General features: G+C 55.5%; 2 protein-coding genes across 2 annotated transcripts in view; one reads left to right on the plus strand and one right to left on the minus strand.

Moving 5' to 3' along the window:
* The window catches only part of LOC148390115 (uncharacterized), a 99,051-nt gene that overhangs the window by 19,788 nt on the left and 59,133 nt on the right, over positions 1–20,130 (minus strand). The window lies entirely within an intron of this gene.
* Positions 16,896–19,234, plus strand: LOC148390116 (uncharacterized). The gene has a single exon (XM_088392472.1). The coding sequence runs from the start codon at positions 17,146–17,148 to the stop codon at positions 18,919–18,921; it is 1,776 nt and encodes a 591-aa protein (XP_088248598.1). The 5' UTR covers positions 16,896–17,145; the 3' UTR covers positions 18,922–19,234.

The raw sequence follows: 20,130 nt of genomic DNA on the forward strand, positions 1-20,130 counted from the left end.
GGACGGCGAAGCGAGACCGCACCTCAACCAGAACCCCCCCCCCGGAGCAGCCGAGGCGCCCCCCCCGGGACCCCAGCCAGCAAGACGGAAAAACAGCGAGACGCGAGAGAAGAAAGCAACCCCAAGTCCCATCCCTGGACCACATCACGTCTACCAACCTTGCAGCATTCTTGACCCAATATCTTGTTTCTATACTCAACCAACCACTTTCTTCAAAAGGGGTCCCATTAAGTTGTCATTGTTGTTCTGGGTAATTTGAACGTCATAATTTTGTAGACACGTCATCAGTAGTGGACCTTGGGGTCACAGAGTGTTTCGGCCATTATCACCAGACACCCTCGCCCAAGGGAGGCCCCGCCGGGGTTGATCGAGCCCCGGAGTGTGTCTACCTAGTCAATTAAAATTACAGTTATTTGTCAAGTCAACTGCCCAGCTTTAACGCAGACAGAAAAGATCAATAGGTCAGTCTTTGCCTCTTTTAATTTATTGATTCATTTAATAAACCATCATTACGTACGTTTGTATTTAACCCAATATTATAATATTTCATTTAAGTTTCTGGCCAAGCTTATCAGCATAATTGGAGGTATGCCTGTAGTCCAATTGTGATGTAAAACCCTTAAACCATTATATCCACGCAAGTAATCAAAGTCAAAGTCAAAGTCTCCTTTATTGTCAATCCCTCTGCATGTCAAGACACACAAAGAGATCGAAATAACGTTTCTCACTATCCCAGGGTGACAAGACAGAGTTCACAACGCACATACAAGTAAACAACACAGGAAAAATAAAACAAGAAGATGAACATGTAAGAGTGATAGCACGCTAGCTGCTCCTGATGCACAGCAGAGTCCGGAAAGATGACAGTCAACCAGGCCACTGTGAACACGAGCACACAGCAGGCACGCACTGTCCGGTTCGTGGATCCTATCAGGCGAACGCAACCCATCTTGTCGTCCGAACGTACGCCAGGAGAATGGAAGGCACGGCTGGGCGAGCTGGTTTGGCCGCAAGCCTGGCCCGACGTCTTTGCGCTGGCCCCTCTTCCGCTGCCTCGCAGACCCGCTGCCGACGCATCCAAACAATGCTCCAGGACGGAGCAGTCCGAGCTCACGACGCAGTCCAACCGGGGAAGGAAGAGCAGACGCCGGACCCTTAATCTCTCCGCACCAAAGTCCAGAACGCCATAGAACCCACTTCCGCCGATGTTGAGCAGAACATGCCCGCCGCACTAGTAGCACGACGTGTCACCCGAGACGAACACACACAAAACTGCCGGACAAACACTCAGTAATCACCGAACGGGACAGAGAGTGGCCGCTGCGTGTGCACGCGCCGCCATCATGAACCGGTGATATTGGTTTATCAAAGGGATTGAATTCGTGTCATCCATTTATCTATCATAGATATTCCAGAACAGTTCTACCTTAGGAGATTGTCATTCCCAGCGCCACTTTCTTGGTTCACGGTGTCACTGTCAATAGCAAATTCCCATGAGCCTCAGCGAAGTGTCACGGCGGCTCGTCAACCAATCCCGTCTCTAAACCTATCTAACAACGTGATAAGCACTAAATAAAGTTAGATAAAACACATTTGTGCCATTTAATTGTGTTAACTGTTCCCCTGCAACCGCAAATTTAATTCGCAACAACATATTTGGAAACAAATCGATTAACCCAAATCGCGGCTATTTAGCATTAGCAAGCCGGAAGTACTCAAAGCCCTTGCCAAGTATCCCAACGGCTTCCGTACCACAAATATTTTCCAAAACTAAAAACCACAAAGTGTTAAAAAGCGAATAAACTTCCATTAAGGTCATTGGTATTATTCAAATGTGTTAACCGGTCCCATTTATCCGTAAATTCAATTGCTAACATTAATAAGATCGCATATTTGGGACGAAATCGCTCTTCCTCCTTCTTCTTCTCTTTTCTTTTTTGCCGTACCGCCGCTAACGTCATGAGCATTAGCAACCCGGAAGTACCCACAAGCGCTTGCACGAGCAACCCACAAGTATCTATAACCCCTGCAAAATGTCATAGTGGACCCCGTTAATCGATAATATTATTAAAATTACCCATCCCAGTGATAATAACAGAATACATTTCGATTGCTCTTGTTAACTCGCACTACCCGGTCACTATTGTCCGTAAATCCACTCGCCCACCACAATAATAAAACCGTGCAATTAAACCGAAATAGCCGTGCGCGTCAAGTGGCTAGTAAACGTTAGCCAAGCCGGAAGTATCCGTGATGACGCTTACATTGTCATGGCAACCAACTGTCACCGAGCGTATTTATTACCATATCCACCCCAAAAGCGATCAAAATCAAACAAAATTTTAACAAACAATTTAATAATATCTATTAGCGTTTTCCCCACTTATTTATTTCTACATTTAAAAGATAATAATAACCAATTAGTGATTCTATCCAACTAAGCCCTGTTTGCAAGACAGCTATTTTATGTGTCTATGGCGCCCTCATGTGTACTCTCCCGGCCTCTATCTTCTCTTTTAATCTGGAAAGAAAACTCCCCTAGAATTTTGTTCGAGTTAAGAATAGAGTCTGATTAAAGTTTAGACTTTTCTTTTTTATTTTGGTCAAAATTAAAAAAAAGAGAGAGAGAGAGAGAGAGGGAGAGCGAGAGAGAAAGAGAAAACGAGAGAGCGAGAGAGAGAGAGAGAGAGAGAGCGAAAGAGAGAGAGAGAGAGAGAGAGAGAGAGAGAGAGAGAAAGAGAGAGAGAACGAGGGAACGAGAGAGCAAGAGAGAGAGAGAGAGGTTAGGGTTAGGGTCAGGGTCAGGGTTAGAGAGAAAGAGAGAGAGAGAGCGAGAGAGAGAGAGAGAGAGTGAGAGAGAAAAGAGAGAGAGAGAGATAGAGAGAGCGAGAGAGCAAGAGATAGAGATAGAGAGAGAGAGAGAGAGAGAGAGAGAGAGGGGTTAGGGTTAGGGTTAGAGATAAAGAGAGAAAGAGAGAGAGAGAGAGAGAGAGAGAGCAAGAGAGAGAGAGGGAGAGAGAAAGAGAGAGAACGAGAAATGAGAGAGAGAGAACGAGAGAATGAGAGAGAGAGAGAGAGAGAGAGAGAGAGAGAGAGAGAGAGAGAGAGAGAGAGAGAGAGAGAGAGAGAAAAAGATGGTCCTAACCAGGTTGGAAAAGTTGCCTCTCTGCGCCATTTTTATTCTAGCCAAGAGCGAGAAAGTGAGAATTAGAGAAATTAGAGCACCAAGTGGCCGAAATAATCTCCCACCTAGCAGATCGGCTGTTTATAAGCACCGCCGAGGATATTGCGGAGCCTCATTTGACTTCCAGCGGCCGGCACACTCGCGCACTACGCCCGGAAATACCGGGAGACCGTGCACATGCGCCAAGTGGCCGAAAATTGCTCCCTCCGAGCGTATCGGATGTTTATAAGAACCGCGGAGGAGATCGAGGAGCCTCATTGCACTTCCAGCGGCCAGCACTCTCTCGCACGCCGCCCGGAACAACTCGGAGGCCGTGCGCACGCGCCAAGTGGCCAAAATAAGCTACCGCCTAGCGGATCGGCTGTTTATAAGCACCGCGGAGGAAATCGCGGAGCCTCATTGCACTTCCAGTGGCCAGCACACTCGCGCACGCCGCCCGGAACAACCGGGAGGCCGTGCGCATGCACCAAGTGGCTGAAACAAGCTCCCGCCGAGCGGGTCGGCTGTTTATAAGCACCGCCGATGAGATTGCGGAGCCTCATTTGACTTCCAGCGGCCAGCACACTCGCACACGCCGCCCGGAGAAACCGGGAGGCCGTGCGCACGCGCTAAGTGGCCGAAATCAGCTCCCGCCTAGCGGATTGGCTGTTTATAAGCACCGCAGAGGAGATCACGGAGCCTCATTGCACTTCCAGCGGCCAGCACACTCGCGCACGCCGCCCGGAACAACCGGGAGGCCGTGCACATGCGCCAAGTGGCCGAAAATAGCTCCCGCCGAGCGTATCGGATGTTTATAAGCACCGCGGAGGAGATCGCGGAGCCTCATTCCACTTCCAGCGGCCAGCACAGTCGCGCGCGCCGCCGGTGACCGACCAGCTTCATCCGGTACCTTGCAAAGCGCGCTTCTCCTCCCGCGCGGACTTCCATCCGCTCGGGGAGACGTTCCGAAGCTGCCGGTGCCGTTGGAGCGGGGAAATACCTCCCTCTGACGGACATGGCGAGAAATTAAACCACTTCTCGCACCTATAGCACACTTGCATTGCTCCGCGTTCGATGACACTTTGCGCGGGCAAACGGCAGGAGTAACTCTAACTCTCTTAAGGTAGGCTCACTTGACATTTTTTTAACGGTTAGTGGAAGCGAGCGGGACCACCGGGAGGCCGTGTGCAAGCACCGGCTAGCCGGACATAGCTCCGAGCCGCGCGGATCGGCAGTTTACAAGCACCGCGGAGGAGATCGCGGAGCCTCATTCGACTGGTAGCGGCCAGCACACTCGCGCACGCCGCCCAGAACAACCGGGAGGCCGTGCTTACGCGCCAAGTGGCCTAAATAAGCTCCCGCCTAGCCGATCGGCTGTTTATAAGCACCGCGGAGGAGATCGCGGAGCCTCATTTGACTTCCAGCGGCCAGCACACTCGTGAACGCCGCCCGGAACAACCGGGAGGCCGTGCGCATGCGCCAAGTGGCCGAAATAAGCTCCCGCATAGCGGATCGGCTGTTTATAAGCACCGCCAATGAGATTGCGGAGCCTCATTTGACTTCCAGCGGCCAGCACACTCGCGCACGCCACCCGACTCAACCAGGAGGCCGTGCACACGCACCAAGTGGCCGAAATAAGCTCCCGCCTAGCGGACCGGCTGTTTATAAGCACCCCGGAGGAGACCGCAGAGCCTCATTGTACTTCCAGCGGCCAGCACACTCGCGCACGCCACCCGGTTCCACCGGGAGGCCGTGCGCACGCGCGAAGTGGCCGAAATAAGCTCCCGCCTAGCGGATCGGCTGTTTATAAGTACTGCGGAGGAGACTGCGGAGCCTCATTGCACTTCCAGCGGCCAGCACACTTGCGCACGCTTCCCGGTTCCACCGGGAGGCCGTGCGCACGCGCCAAATGGCCGAAATAAGCTCCCGCCTAGCGGATCGGCTGTTTATGAGCTCCGCGGAGGAGACTGCAGAGCCTCATTGCACTTCCAGCGGCCAGCACACTCGCGCACACCACCCGGTTCCACCGGGAGGCCGTGCGCACGCGCCAAGTGCCCGAAATAAGCTCCCGCCGAGTGGATCGGCTGTTTATAAGCACCGCGGAGGAGATCGCGGAGCCTCATTGCACTTCCAGCGGCAAGCATACTCGCGCACGCCGCCTAGAACAACCGGGAGGCCGTGCGCATGCGCTAAGTGGCCGAAATAAGATCCCGCCTAGCGGATCGGCTGTTTATAAGCACCGCGGAGGAGATAGCGGAGCCTCATTGCACTTCCAGCGGCCAGCACACTCGCGCACGCTTCCCGGTTCCACCGGGAGGCCGTGCGCACGCACCAAGTGGCCGAAATAAGCTCCCGCCTAGCGGACCGGCTGTTTATAAGCACCGCGGAGGAGACCGCAGAGCCTCATTGCACTTCCAGCGGCCAGCACACTCGCGCACGCTTCCCGGTTCCACCGGGAGGCCGTGCGCACGCACCAAGTGGCCGAAATAAGCTCCCGCCTAGCGGACCGGCTGTTTATAAGCACCGCGGAGGAGACCGCAGAGCCTCATTGCACTTCCAGCGGCCAGCACACTCGCACACGCCGCCCGATTCCACCTTGAGGCCGTGCGCACGAGCCAAGTGGCCGAAATAAGCTCCCGCCTAGCGGATTGGCTGTTTATAAGCACCGCGGAGGAGATTGCGGAGCCTCATTGCACTTCCAGCGGTCAGCACACTCGCGCACACCGCCCGGCTCCACCGGGAGGCCGTGCGCACGCGCCGTGGCCGAAATAAGCTCCCGCCTAGCGGATCAGCTGTTTATAAGCACCGCGGAAGAGATCGCGGAGCCTCATTGCATTTCCAGCGGCAAGCACACTCGCGCACGCCACCCGGAACAACCGGGAGGACGTGCGCATGCGCCAAGTGGCCGAAATAATCTCCCGCCTAGCGGAGCGGCTGTTTATAAGCACCGCGGAGGAGATCGCGGAGCCTCATTGCACTTCCAGCGGCAAGCACACTCGCACACGCCGCCCAACTCCACCGGAAGGCCGTGCGCACGCGCCAAGTGGCCGAAATAAGCTCCCGCCTAGCGGATCGGCTGTTTATAAGCACCGCGGAGGAGATCGCGGAGCTTCATTGCACTTCCAGCGGCAAGCACACTCGCGCACGCCGCCCGGAAAAACCGGGAGGACGTGCGCATGCGCCAAGTGGCCGAAATAAGATCCCGCCTAGCGGAGCGGCTGTTTATAAGCACCGCGGAGGAGATCGCAGAGCCTCATTGCACTTCCAGCGGCAAGCACACTCGCACACGCCGCCCAACTCCACCGGAAGGCCATTAGCACTCGCCAAGTGGCCGAAATAAATTCCCGCCTAGCGGATCGGCTGTTTATAAGCACCGCGGAGGAGATCGCGGAGCCTCATTGCACTTCCAGCGGCAAGCACACTCGCGCACGCCGCCCGGAACAACCGGGAGGCCGTGCGCACTAGCCAAATGGCCGAAATAAGCTCCCGCCTTGCGGATCGGCTGTTTATAAGCACCGCGGAGGAGATTGCGGAGCCTCATTGCACTTCCAGCTGCCAGCACACTCGTGCACGCTTCCCGGTTCCACAGGGAGGCCGTGCGCACGCGCCAGGTGGCCGAAATAAGCTCCCTTCTAGCGGATTGGCTGTTTATAAGCACTGCGGAGGAGATCGCAGAGCCCCATTGCACTTCCAGCGGCCAGCACACTCGCGCACGCTTCCCGGTTCCACCGGGAGGCCGTGCGCACGCGCCAAGTGGCCGAAATAAGCTCCCACCTAGCAAATCGGCTGTTTATAAGCACCGCGGGGGAGATTGCGGAGCCTCATTGCACTTCCAGCGGCAAGCACACTCGCGCACGCCGCCCGGAACAACCGGGATGCCGTGCGCACGCGCCAAGTGGCCTAAATAAGATCGCTCCTAGCGGATCGGCTCTTTTTCAGAACCGCGGAGGAGATCGCAGAGCCTCATTGCACTTCCAGCATCCAGGACATTCGCACACGCCGCCCGGCTCCATCGGGAGGCCGTGCGCACGCACCAAGTGGCCGAATTAAGCTCCCGCCTAGCGGATCGGCTGTTTATAAGCACCGCGGAGGAGATCGCGGAGCCTCATTGCACTTCCAGCGGCAAGCATACTCGCGCACGCCGCCCGGAACAACCGGGAGGTCGTGCGCATGCGCTAAGTGGCCGAATTAAGCTCCCGCCTAGCGGACCGGCTGTTTATAAGCACCGCGGAGGAGACCGCAGAGCCTCATTGCACTTCCAGCCGCCAGCACACTCGCACACGTCGCCCGATTCCACCTTGAGGCCGTGCGCATGAGCCAAGTGGCCGAAATAAGCTCCCGCCTAGCGGATCGGCTGTTTATAAGCACCGCGGAGGAGATTGCGGAGCCTCATTGCACTTCCAGCGGCCAGCACACTCGCGCACGCTTCCCGGTTCCACCGGGAGGCCGTGCGCACGCGCCAGGTGGCCGAAATAAGCTCCCTTCTAGCGGATTGGCTGTTTATAAGCACCGCGGAGGAGATCGCAGAGCCTCATTGCACTTCCAGCGGCCAGCACACTCACGCACATCGCCCGGCTCAACCGGGAGGCCGTGCGCACGAGCCGTGGCCGAAATAAGCTCCCGCCTAGCGGATCGGCTGTTTATAAGCACCGCGGAGGAGATCGCGGAGCCTCATTGCACTTCCAGCGGCAAGCACACTCGTGCACGCCGCCCGGAACAACCGGGAGGACATGCGCATGCGCCAAGTGGCCGAAATAAGCTCCCGCCTAGCGGAGCGGCTGTTTATAAGCACCGCGGAGGAGATCGCAGAGCCTCATTGCACTTCCAGCGGCAAGCACACTCGCACACACCGCCCAACTCCACCGGAAGGCCGTGCGCACTCGCCAAGTGGCCGAAATAAATTCCCGCCTCGCGGATCGGCTGTTTATAAGCACCGCGGAGGAGATCGCGGAGCCTCATTGCACTTCCAGCGGCAAGCACACTCGCGCACGCCGCCCGGAACAACCCGGAGGCCGTGTGCATGCGCCAAGTGGCCGAAATAAGCTCCCGCCTAGCGGATCGGCTGTTTATGAGCACCGCGGAGGAGACTGCAGAGCCTCATTACACTTCCAGTGGCCAGCACACTCGTGCACGCCACCCGGTTCCACCGGGAGGCCGTGCGCACGCGCCAAGTGGCCGAAATAAGCTCCAGCCTATCGGATCGGCTGTTTATAAGCACCGCGGAGTAGATCGCGGAGCCTCATTGCACTTCCAGCGGCCAGCACACTCGCGCACACCGCCCGGCTCCACCGGGAGGCCGTGCGCACGCGCCGTGGCCGAAATAAGCTCCCGCCTAGCGGATTGGCTGTTTATAAGCACCGCGGAGGAGATTGCGGAGCCTCATTGCACTTCACGCAGCCAGCACACTCGTGCACGCCGCCCGGAACAACCGGGAGGACGTGCGCATGCGCCAAGTGGCCGAAATAAGCTCCCGCCTCTCGGAGCGGCTGTTTATAAGCACCGCGGAGGAGATCGCAGAGCTTCATTGCACTTCCAGCGGCAAGCATACTCGCGCACGCCGCCCGGAACAACCGGGAGGCCGTGCGCATGCGCTAAGTGGCCGAAATAAGATCCCGCCTAGCGGATCGGCTGTTTATAAGCACCGCGGAGGAGATAGCGGAGCCTCATTGCACTTCCAGCGGCCAGCACACTCGCGCACGCTTCCCGGTTCCACCGGGAGGCCGTGCGCACGCACCAAGTGGCCGAAATAAGCTCCCGCCTAGCGGACCGGCTGTTTATAAGCACCGCGGAGGAGACCGCAGAGCCTCATTGCACTTCCAGCGGCCAGCACACTCGCACACGCCGCCCGATTCCACCTTGAGGCCGTGCGCACGAGCCAAGTGGCCGAAATAAGCTCCCGCCTAGCGGATCGGCTGTTTATAAGCACCGCGGAGGAGATTGCGGAGCCTCATTGCACTTCCAGCGGTCAGCACACTCGCGCACGCTTCCCGGTTCCACCGGGAGGCCGTGCGCACGCGCCAGGTGGCTGAAATACGTAAGCTCCCTTCTAGCGGATTGGCTGTTTATAAGCACCGCGGAGGAGATCGCAGAGCCTCATTGCACTCCCAGCGGCCAGCACACTCGCGCACACCGCCCGGCTCCACCGGGAGGCCGTGCGCACGCGCCGTGGCCGAAATAAGCTCCCGCCTAGCGGATCGGCTGTTTATAAACACCGCGGAGGAGATCGCGGAGCCTCATTGCACTTCCAGCGGCAAGCACACTCGTGCACGCCGCCCGGAACAACCGGGAGGACGTGCGCATGCGCCAAGTGGCCGAAATAAGCTCCTGCCTAGCGGAGCGGCTGTTTATAAGCACCGCGGAGGAGATCGCAGAGCCTCATTGCACTTCCAGCGGCAAGCACACTCGCACACGCCGCCCAACTCCACCGGAAGGCCATGCGCACTCGCCAAGTGGCCGAAATAAATTCCCGCCTAGCGGATCAGCTGTTTATAAGCACCGCGGAGGAGATCGCGGAGCCTCATTGCACTTCCAGCGGCAAGCATACTCGCGCACGCCGCCCGGAACAACCGGGAGGTCGTGCGCATGCGCTAAGTGGCCGAATTAAGCTCCCGCCTAGCGGATCGGCTGTTTATAAGCACCGCGGAGGAGATCGCGGAGCCTCATTGCACTTCCAGCGGCAAGCATACTCGCGCACGCCGCCCGGAACAACCGGGAGGTCGTGCGCATGCGCTAAGTGGCCGAATTAAGCTCCCGCCTAGCGGACCGGCTGTTTATAAGCACCGCGGAGGAGACCGCAGAGCCTCATTGCACTTCCAGCCTCCAGCACACTCGCACACGTCGCCCGATTCCACCTTGAGGCCGTGCGCACGAGCCAAGTGGCCGAAATAAGCTCCCGCCTAGCGGATCGGCTGTTTATAAGCACCGCGGAGGAGATTGCGGAGCCTCATTGCACTTCCAGCGGCCAGAACACTCGCGCACGCTTCCCGGTTCCACCGGGAGGCCGTGCGCACGCGCCAGGTGGCCGAAATAAGCTCCCTTCTAGCGGATTGGCTGTTTATAAGCACCGCGGAGGAGATCGCAGAGCCTCATTGCACTTCCAGCGGCCAGCACACTCACGCACATCGCCCGGCTCAACCGGGAGGCCGTGCGCACGAGCCGTGGCCGAAATAAGCTCCCGCCTAGCGGATCGGCTGTTTATAAACACCGCGGAGGAGATCGCGGAGCCTCATTGCACTTCCAGCGGCAAGCACACTCGTGCACGCCGCCCGGAACAACCGGGAGGACGTGCGCATGCGCCAAGTGGCCGAAATAAGCTCCCGCCTAGCGGAGCGGCTGTTTATAAGCACCGCGGAGGAGATCGCAGAGCCTCATTGCACTTCCAGCGGCAAGCACACTCGCACACGCCGCCCAACTCCACCGGAAGGCCGTGCGCACTCGCCAAGTGGCCGAAATAAATTCCCGCCTAGCGGATCGGCTGTTTATAAGCACCGCGGAGGAGATCGCGGAGCCTCATTGCACTTCCAGCGGCAAGCACACTCGCGCACGCCGCCCGGAATAACCGGGAGGCCGTGTACATGCGCCAAGTGGCCGAAATAAGCTCCCGCCTAGCGGATCGGCTGTTTATGAGCACCGCGGAGGAGACTGCAGAGCCTCATTGCACTTCCAGTGGCCAGCACACTCGCGCACGCCACCCGGTTCCACCGGGAGGCCGTGCGCACGCGCCAAGTGGCCGAAATAAGCTCCCGCCTATCGGATCGGCTGTTTATAAGCACCGCGGAGGAGATCGCGGAGCCTCATTGCACTTCCAGCGGCAAGCACACTCGCGCACGCCGCCCGGAACAACCGGGAGGCCGTGCGCACTAGCCAAATGGTCGAAATAAGCTCCCGCCTTGCGGATCGGCTGTTTATAAGCACCGCGGAGGAGATTGCGGAGCCTCATTGCACTTCCAGCGGCCAGCACACTCGTGCACGCTTCCCGGTTCCACAGGGAGGCCGTGCGCACGCGCCAGGTGGCCGAAATAAGCTCCCTTCTAGCGGATTGGCTGTTTATAAGCACCGCGGAGGAGATCGCAGAGCCTCATTACACTTCCAGCGACCAGCACACTCGCGCACACCGCCCGGCTCCACCGGGAGGCCGTGCGCACGCGCCGTGGCCGAAATAAGCTCCCACCTAGCAAATCGGCTGTTTATAAGCACCGCGGGGGAGATCGCGGAGCCTCATTGCACTTCCAGCGGCAAGCACACTCGCGCACGCCGCCCGGAACAACCGGGAGGACGTGCGCATGCGCCAAGTGGCCGAAATAAGCTCCCGCCGAGCGGATCGGCTGTTTATAAGCACCGCGTAGGAGATTGCGGAGCCTCATTGCACTTCCAGCAGCCAGCACACTCGTGCACGCTTCCCGGTTCCACAGAGAGGCCGTGCGCACGCGCCAGGTGGCCGAAATAAGCTCCCTTCTAGCGGATTGGCTGTTTATAAGCACCGCGGAGGAGATCGCAGAGCCTCATTACACTTCCAGCGGCCAGCACACTCGCGCACACCGCCCGGCTCCACCGGGAGGCCGTGCGCACGCGCCGTGGACGAAATAAGCTCCCGCCTAGCGGATCGGCTGTTTATAAGCACCGCGGAGGAGATCGCGGAGCCTCATTGCACTTCCAGCGGCAAGCACACTCGCGCACGCCGCCCGGAACAACCGGGAGGACGTGCGCATGCGCCAAGTGGCCGAAATAAGCTCCCGCCTCTCGGAGCGGCTGTTTATAAGCACCGCGGAGGAGATCGCAGAGCTTCATTGTACTTCCAGCGGCCAGCACACTCGCGCACGCCGCCCGGAACAACCGGGAGGCCTTGCGCATGCGCCTAGTGGCCGAAATAAGCTCCCGCCTAGCGGATTGGCTGTTTATAAGCACCGCGGAGGAGATTGCGGAGCCTCATTGCACTTCCAGAAGCCAGCACACTCGTGCACGCCGCCCGGAACAACCGGGAGGACGTGCGCATGCGCCAAGTGGCCGAAATAAGCTCCCGCCTCTCGGAGCGGCTGTTTATAAGCACCGCGGAGGAGATCGCAGAGCTTCATTGCACTTCCAGCGGCCAGCACACTCGCGCACGCCGCCCGGAACAACCGGGAGGCCGTGCGCATGCGCCTAGTGGCCGAAATAAGCTCCCGCCTAGCGGATTGGCTGTTTATAAGCACCGCGGAGGAGATCGCGGAGCCTCATTGCACTTCCAGCGGCCAGCACACTCGCGCACGCTTCCCGGTTCCACCGGGAGGCCGTGCGCACGCACAAAGTGGCCGAAATAAGCTCCCGCCTAGTGGACCGGCTGTATAAGCACCGCAGAGGAGACCGCAGAGCCTCATTGCACTTCCAGCCGCCAGCACACTCGCACACGTCGCCCGATTCCACCTTGAGGCCGTGCGCACGAGCCAAGTGGCCGAAATAAGCTCCCGCCTAGCGGATCGGCTGTTTATAAGCACCGCAGAGGAGATTGCGGAGCCTCATTGCACTTCCAGCGGCCACCACACTCGCGCACGCTTCCCGGTTCCACCGGGAGGCCGTGCGCACGCGCCAGGTGGCCGAAATAAGCTCCCTTCTAGCGGATTGGCTGTTTATAAGCACCGCGGAGGAGATCGCAGAGGCTCATTGCACTTCCAGTGGCCAGCGCACTCGCGCACACCGCCCGGCTCCACCGGAAGGCCGTGCGCACGCGCCGTGGCCGAAATAAGCTCCCGCCTAGCGGATCGGCAGTTTATAAGCACCGCGGAGGAAATTGCGGAGCCTCATTGCACTTCCAGCGGCAAGCACATTCGCGCACGCCGCCCGGCTCCACCGGGAGGCCGTGCGCCCGCGCAAAGTGGCCGAAATAAGCTCCCGCCTAGCGGATCGGCTGTTTATAAGCACCTTGGAGTTGATTGCGGAGCCTGATTGCACTTCCAGCGGCCAGCACACTCGCGCACGCCGCCCGGAGCAACCGGCAGGCCGTGCGCACGCGCCAAGTGGCCGAAATAAGCTCCGGCCTAGCGGATCGGCCGTTTATAAGCACCGCGTAGGAGATCGCGGAGCCTGATTGCACTTCCAGCGGCCAGCACACTCGCGCACGATTCCCGGTTCCACCGGGAGGCCGTGCGCACGCACCAAGTGGCCGAAATAAGCTCCCGCCTAGCGGACCGGCTGTTTATAAGCACCGCGGAGGAGATTGCGGAGCCTCATTGCACTTCCAGCAGCCAGCACACTCGTGCACGCTTCCCGGTTCCACAGGGAGGCCGTGCGCACGCGCCAGGTGGCCGAAATAAGCTCCCTTCTAGCGGATTGGCTGTTTATAAGCACCGCGGAGGAGATCGCAGAGCCTCATTACACTTCCAGCGGCCAGCACACTCGCGCACGCTTCCCGGTTCCACCGGGAGGCCGTGCGCACGCGCCAAGTTGCTGAAATAAGCTCCCTTCTAGCGGATTGGCTGTTTATAAGCACCGCGGAGGAGTTCGCAGAGCCTTGAAGTGTAATTTGGAATTCCCTCTCTATTCCTGTAGGTGGCCTTAGAATGTCCACCTGGCGTCAGTGACACGGTTCTATTCTATATTTGCTGGTCAGGGAGAATTCAGTTTCAGCAATGTGTGCAATCCTATAATAAGGTAAAGTGGCTGTTGTCGTCCATCACCAACAGCGCTGGTCAAGATCTCCTTTTTAGGACTGAAGTAAACTAGTAGATTGAAAACCACAGCTGGTGCACAAAGCCATGACATCAGCTCCTTGCCAGGTATAAAAGATACGGGCCTGACAGGGGTGGGGGGCTTTTTTACATCCATGCCTTGGGCCACTCAACTTTTTGGAAAGACTTCACTCTGACATCGGTTAAATAAAATCTTTTCCCAATCAGCCGTGGTCCCTGAAGTGCTCATTCGTCGGGAAACAGCCACCGATCACCGAGTGTTTTTTGAAGACCAGCGAAGCAGAAAAAACCATATACCACATTTTTGGCGTCACGAACAGGATTCGTGTTCTCCAGGGGACCGTCCCGTCCGCTCTCTCCGCGAGCATCCAGCGGCCAGCCGACAACTTGTTTTGAGGTGAGTTGCTTGCACTCAAAGTCACCGCAGCATGCTCGCTCTTGGAAAGGGGGGGAGGGAGCGTTGTCCCCCGCACGGAGGACAGTTAAACGGATCTGAGGGGGCCACGGCGGGCTCCAGGGAAAATTGTCTCTCCTAGTCAAAAGCCGTCATAATGCGACTTTTGAAGGGGGAGTGGCCCCAAATAGAGACAGCGAAAGAAAAGTAAAATAAAAACAGGAAAATAAATAAAAAACAATAAATAAAAAGGGAACAGTAACAAAACGTTTTGGGAATTGTATGAATGACATGTCTGGTGAGAATGATAAACGAGAAGAAATAAACGCTCCAGGGAGGGCGAATGTGAAACAGGACAGGTTGTCGAGAACAACGCTGGTCGGCTGTCACGAGAAGAAAATAGTAGGAAGTCCCATAAAACGTGGACGTGGAAATTAGTCGTTTCAATGGTCCGGCGGAGGATCGAAATTTTAGCTGTGTGATTGTGGCGGAAACACGGGTACGATTGAATTATGTTGTGACAAGAGATAACCCACACCATCTAGCTCCCAGACGGACATTCCTGGGGCAAGCCGGGACACTGCAAGCGCCAAGTGCGATTGTCGAGATGTTCGGTGGTTGTGCTAGTCTCTGCCAAAGTCCAACGCAAAAGGGAGGTTGCGTCGACCGCGTTTGGCCAATAGGAACGAGCGCAACCTTGGCATCCGTACCGTGGGAGTGGATGGAGGAAATATCCGGCCAGGTCAGGGACCTGTGGGCCGAAGAGAATGATGCGCGCGAAGCCACGTCGTTTGGGCACTGATCGAGTTAGAGGTGTATGTGAGTTATAAGGCTTATCAATTTAAATGCTGGTGTAAGAGGCCCCCAGGTAAAACTTAAAAGGACTGGCGGTTCTTGAATATTGATTAAGCTGATATGATCTGCTTGCGGTTCGATTCCTCTATGGGGACGTGTCATAATAGCATACACATCTGTCAAAGTTTGATAAATTTGAGCCTGTACAGACCGCGTTTGGGAAATAGGTGCTGGACGGCATTGTGTGTGTATAGGAAATCCCTCTGTGTGAAAAAGGGAAAACGTGGCAATGAGGCCTCGGAGTGCAAGGATTGGTATACCTTGGGAAAAAAGTAATTTGTGTGCACACTTAAGTTAAATTCTGCAGAAAATAAAGGGGAAAATATAAAGCGCTACTAGAAACGAAACGAAACGAAAGTTAAGTAAGACGTGCGTATTTGTCAGTGCATATCTGCACTGTTAAACACCAAACTGCATAGCCGCAGTTGGCAAACAGCAAAACGTGGAATGGATTCGAATCCTGCTCTGTCTTCTTTGTTTGTGAGTGTCTGCGCGCGCGTGTGGGATCCCTGTGTGTGTGTGTGTGTGTGTGTGTGTGTGTGTGTGTGTGTGTGTGTGTGTGTGTGTGTGTGTGTGTGAGTGTACCCATGGGTGTGTGTGTGTGAGCGTGCGTGTGTGCGGGTGTGCGCGTTTGCGCAATCGTGAGTGAGTGTGTGTGTGCTCTTGAGTGCGAGTGAGTGAGCGTGCTTGTAGAAGAAACGAATGGAATGGATAGGATAGTGTGCTTCTCGGTGCTCTGGGGCGCGTGCCCGCCTGCGGTGCCCGCTCGGGGAGGGGAATCTGGCTTCGGGGGCGGGACAGGGAGTGGCCAACCTGTACCTGCCCACCGTGTTTCAAGGCTAGGCACTCCCCGTGTGGGTGACGTGGGGGCGGGGCGTGGGGCCAGAGTTGTGCCCATTTTGGGGCCTACCTTGCTGGTAGCGAGAAAATGTGACAGGATGATGGGGGACGGCATGCTGAAGGAGCAAAAGAATGCATGACCAACTGTGGAGGTCCTGAGGTAACTGAAACCCAGGAGAATTAATGTGCCACAGCTGTCTAACAAGAAACAAGAAGCACGGGAATGCTACCTAACGACACTAATATAGATGAGCATGTATGCATCTCAAGAAAGAGTGTGGCCCCTCATAAATAATACGAGGGTCAGCTGGCGCCCCCTAGACCCTCTGGGAGCAATGAGAAATTGGAGTTGCAGAAAAGCCCGACTTGTTAATTTAAATTAAAGACAGAATGATAAAATTAAAAACCAATTATTGATATTGCTCTCTGGGGCTCTCCTCAATACTTCTGATTTTCTGTTTACATAAAAAACCTGAGACGGCGGATACATCCGTTTCTCCAGGGGGACAAAGAGACACAGACTGAACTTCCAAGTCGTCTGGAGAAGAGCTTCGTGGAGCGTCGCATTCAAATTCTTAAGGCCAGTGTGATTTTGTCCACAAACTCTTGCATTTCACTCTAACCTGAGAACAGGGATTGCATAGCAGACTGACTACAGACTGATCATCATAAACTTGTGAACAATTGTTTTTCAAACAAGGTGTCATCTCCAACATAAGTTGAGTGCGGGTACAGAAATAGCGCGGACGGAATACACCGGATCGAATATCAATTGAGACAGCCGGTCTTAAGGTGTCCATCTGAGGTTGGCAAAATCGTATGTGCATTGTTTAATTGATATTGTTATCTGCAAAAAAAAAAAAAAAAAAAAAAAAATGGGGGAAAGGAACTATGCTAGTCCAATGGTGACCACCCCCATCAAGGTAGTGCGGAGAAACTACCCGCTCATTAAGGGGGTTAAAGAAATATCCAAAAAATGGAATAAAAGATGGCCTGACATCGAGAGGCCTTGGCCGGTGGAAGGGACTTTTAACAGGGAAGTAGTTGAGACTATACGTGTACTAGTATCAGCATACAAGGCAGGACATAAAAAAGGAAAAAGAGGAGAAAAGAGGAAGGAAAAAAGAGAATGGGAATTGGGATTGTTAAAAATATTTGACGAAGAGGGACTCAAATTGAACCGAGAGTTCCAACAGAGAAAAGAGAAGATTAAAGCTGAAGTGCAGAAAAATATGGAAGAAGCTAAGAACCTAATGGAAAAAGCAAACATGCCTTTTTCTATTGTGTCCCCTGTTAAGAATCCCCCACCGTATGATGTGAGTGAAGACCGTGGAAATGTATATCCACAACTTCCGATAATCAACCAGGAAGGAAGTTATCAGCTGGAGACGGAGGATAAGGACATTGTCGAAACAGGAAGAGCAAAGACCACCATCATCATGCACCCTAGCCCTGCCCGCAAAAGAAATAAAACACGATTTGCAAAGCATGGCACTTTGGACTACACCAGAAAGGAGCTGCAGTATGACAGCCAGAGTGATGCTGAAGGAGCAGCGGGGGGCTATGACCCCACAATCAAAAGCATTTTGAAAAAAGCGGAGGAAAAAGGACGCACTCCGGGGAAAAAGATTAGAACAAGAACATATTTTAGTAGTACCGACAGTGGAAGCGACAGTAGTGATGATGACGGGGGCGACAAGGATCCTACGCCTACCTCATGCTCCACCCCCACGCCCATGGAGGATTGGAGAAGAACCGCCTTAATGAGCATTAAGAACAGGAAAAAGCAATGCCTGGAGGAATTGGACTGGAGTGTGGAACCAAAGGAGCAAGAGGAGCTGGAGGAACAATTGCAAAGGTTGGAGGTCGCTGAACGCAAGCTGAAGAAAGAAGCATCCAAAATACCAACATCCCTTTTGAGCCAGGAACAAAGATCAAGGCGGGCAAATACAATCCTACCAGTTTTGGTGAGAGGACAACAGCTGGAATACAAACCATGGCAGAATTCTGACATGTCAGCCATCCTTGAGAAGCTGCCCACCATTCAAGACGGAGCACACCCTTGGATATCCAAATTGGAGGAGTGCATGGTGGGAACCCAGTTCGCGGTAGGAGACATTAAGAGGCTTCTGGCTAACGTGGTAGGAGTCCATACCATGAAAGACATTTTGGGAAAAGCAGGGTTACATCGCTTTGCTACAACATCAGCAAATGACTCTGACCTGTTTGCAGCAGTCCGAGGCCAGATGTGGGGAGCACTGAAGGCAGCGTACCCGACCAATGTAAACCCTGATAATATCGTGCTCGAACCCCTGGGACTGACAGAGAACGCACGCTCATACGTGGCAAGAGCATATCAGACTTGGAGACACATCACAGGAAATGATCCAGATACAACCCAAATGGAAAAATCTATCTTGCGGGATAAGATCCAAAAGGGCCTGCCCGTGCAAGTGAGGAGCAAACTGGCTGAAGTGGTGGGACTGGGAAGCATGACGACTAATGTCTACACTGATCACATCGCTCATCAAGTCGATTGGTTCCGCAAGAAGGAGATGGCTCAAAAGGAGCAGGACCAAGAAGTGGTGAGGAGGCTGAACCAAGTGCAGCTCGTGGACAATAAAAAGGAAAAGAAGCAGACAGTCGTGGTGCAAGCTCCACCGCAACAAATCATTCTACAGCCCACGTCCCCGCATGGCCTAACTCCGCAAGCAGCCATGGCGGTGCCCTTCAGCCCAGCCCCTCAATGGGGAAACAGACCGGCCCATCTCTGGGGAGCCACGGCCCGTGGAGACAAAGAACGGGCAGGAAGGCCTAATCTCCCGGGGGGCCTACAACAGAGACCTAATGCGTGCTATAATTGCGGTCGACCAGGCCACATATCTCGCCAGTGTGATAGGCCCTATAACAATTCCTCTGGAGGTGGCTTCAGAGGAGGAACCAAACCACGAGGCCAAAGGCCTCAGGGCCCGGTAAACCCCTTTGGGGGCCCGGAGCCTGGATTTTAGGGGTGCCCAGAGTGCCCTAAGGGGGGATGTCAGCTGGTAGTGTCAGGTCCGGAACAGGAGCCAACAATAACAGTGAAAGTAAATGATCAGCCTTTGACAGCTATGGTTGACAGCGGAGCGGCTTTCACTTGTATCCGGCCCGAAGACGCTACACATCTCCCCGTGTCCGGTCATTTTGTGCGGACAATAGGGTTCGAGGGTATTAAACAGCTGATCCCTTCCACAAGACCAGTAAAGCTCTGCTGGCAAGACCACACAATAAAAATCCCAGTCCTAGTGTCAAACCGTACACCTATTGCCCTCCTCGGCAGAGATGCCCTGTGTTAGGGTTTTCAGGTTAGTTTGATCCTATGATTATGTTGGAATGTAACCTGTAATAATTAAACTCGCTTGTCCTGTCTTAACAAAAGTAGTAGAACAAAGTGCTAAGATCTTTTGAACTGATTGACTAGCTGCAGAGGAAGCAATCAAAGTTGTTTTGTTCACACAACATCGTGAAGGACCCCCTGCTGTGCTTTGATCAGCCAGGGGCTTCGGCCATTTGCCCACTCTCAACCCCCACTCTGTTTCTCTTAATAAATATCCCCTCGCAGGAACAAGGGTTCAGACTTCATTCTGGAGTGAGTGAACTCTCCACCTGCAGGTGTCAAAAAGGACTTACTTGTCTCCGTGTGGTTCTTGCAAGATATTGTTTGAGTGAACAAATCTCTAACATTTTGGTGCCGAAACCCGGGACCCTCATACCCGCTATCTGGCTGACGAAGGAGGACGTGCTGCATTGTCGACAAGCCAGTGTCCATTAGGAGGACCTGGAGAAGAAAGTCCTGGGAAGAGAATTCTTCGCTGGGCCAGCATCTTAGGTCTGCCTTCGTCTGACAGAGGTGGATTGACGGGACCCGGCAGTGCAACGAACCAAGGGAACAAGTAAGTTAAAGGCCTTAAGTTGTGTGCACGAGAGATACGGCTTTGGTTTATCCGAGCTATGAGATACGGCTTTGGTTTGTCCGAGCTATGAGATACGGCTTTGGTGTATCCGAGCTATGAGATACGGCTTTGGTTTATCCGAGCTATGAGATACGGCTTTGGTTTGTCCGAGCTATGAGATACGGCTTTGGTTTGTCCGAGCCATGAGGCCTAAAAAAGCGCTGGCGTTTGTGTGATTGAGTGTGTGACTAGTAGGATAAATTGACTAAATAGCAGTTCTAGCAT

Source organism: Syngnathus floridae, chromosome 12, assembly GCF_059516105.1.
Source record: "Syngnathus floridae isolate MCC-2025c chromosome 12, RoL_Sflo_1.0, whole genome shotgun sequence".
In the NCBI taxonomy this organism is placed as follows: domain Eukaryota; kingdom Metazoa; phylum Chordata; class Actinopteri; order Syngnathiformes; family Syngnathidae; genus Syngnathus; species Syngnathus floridae.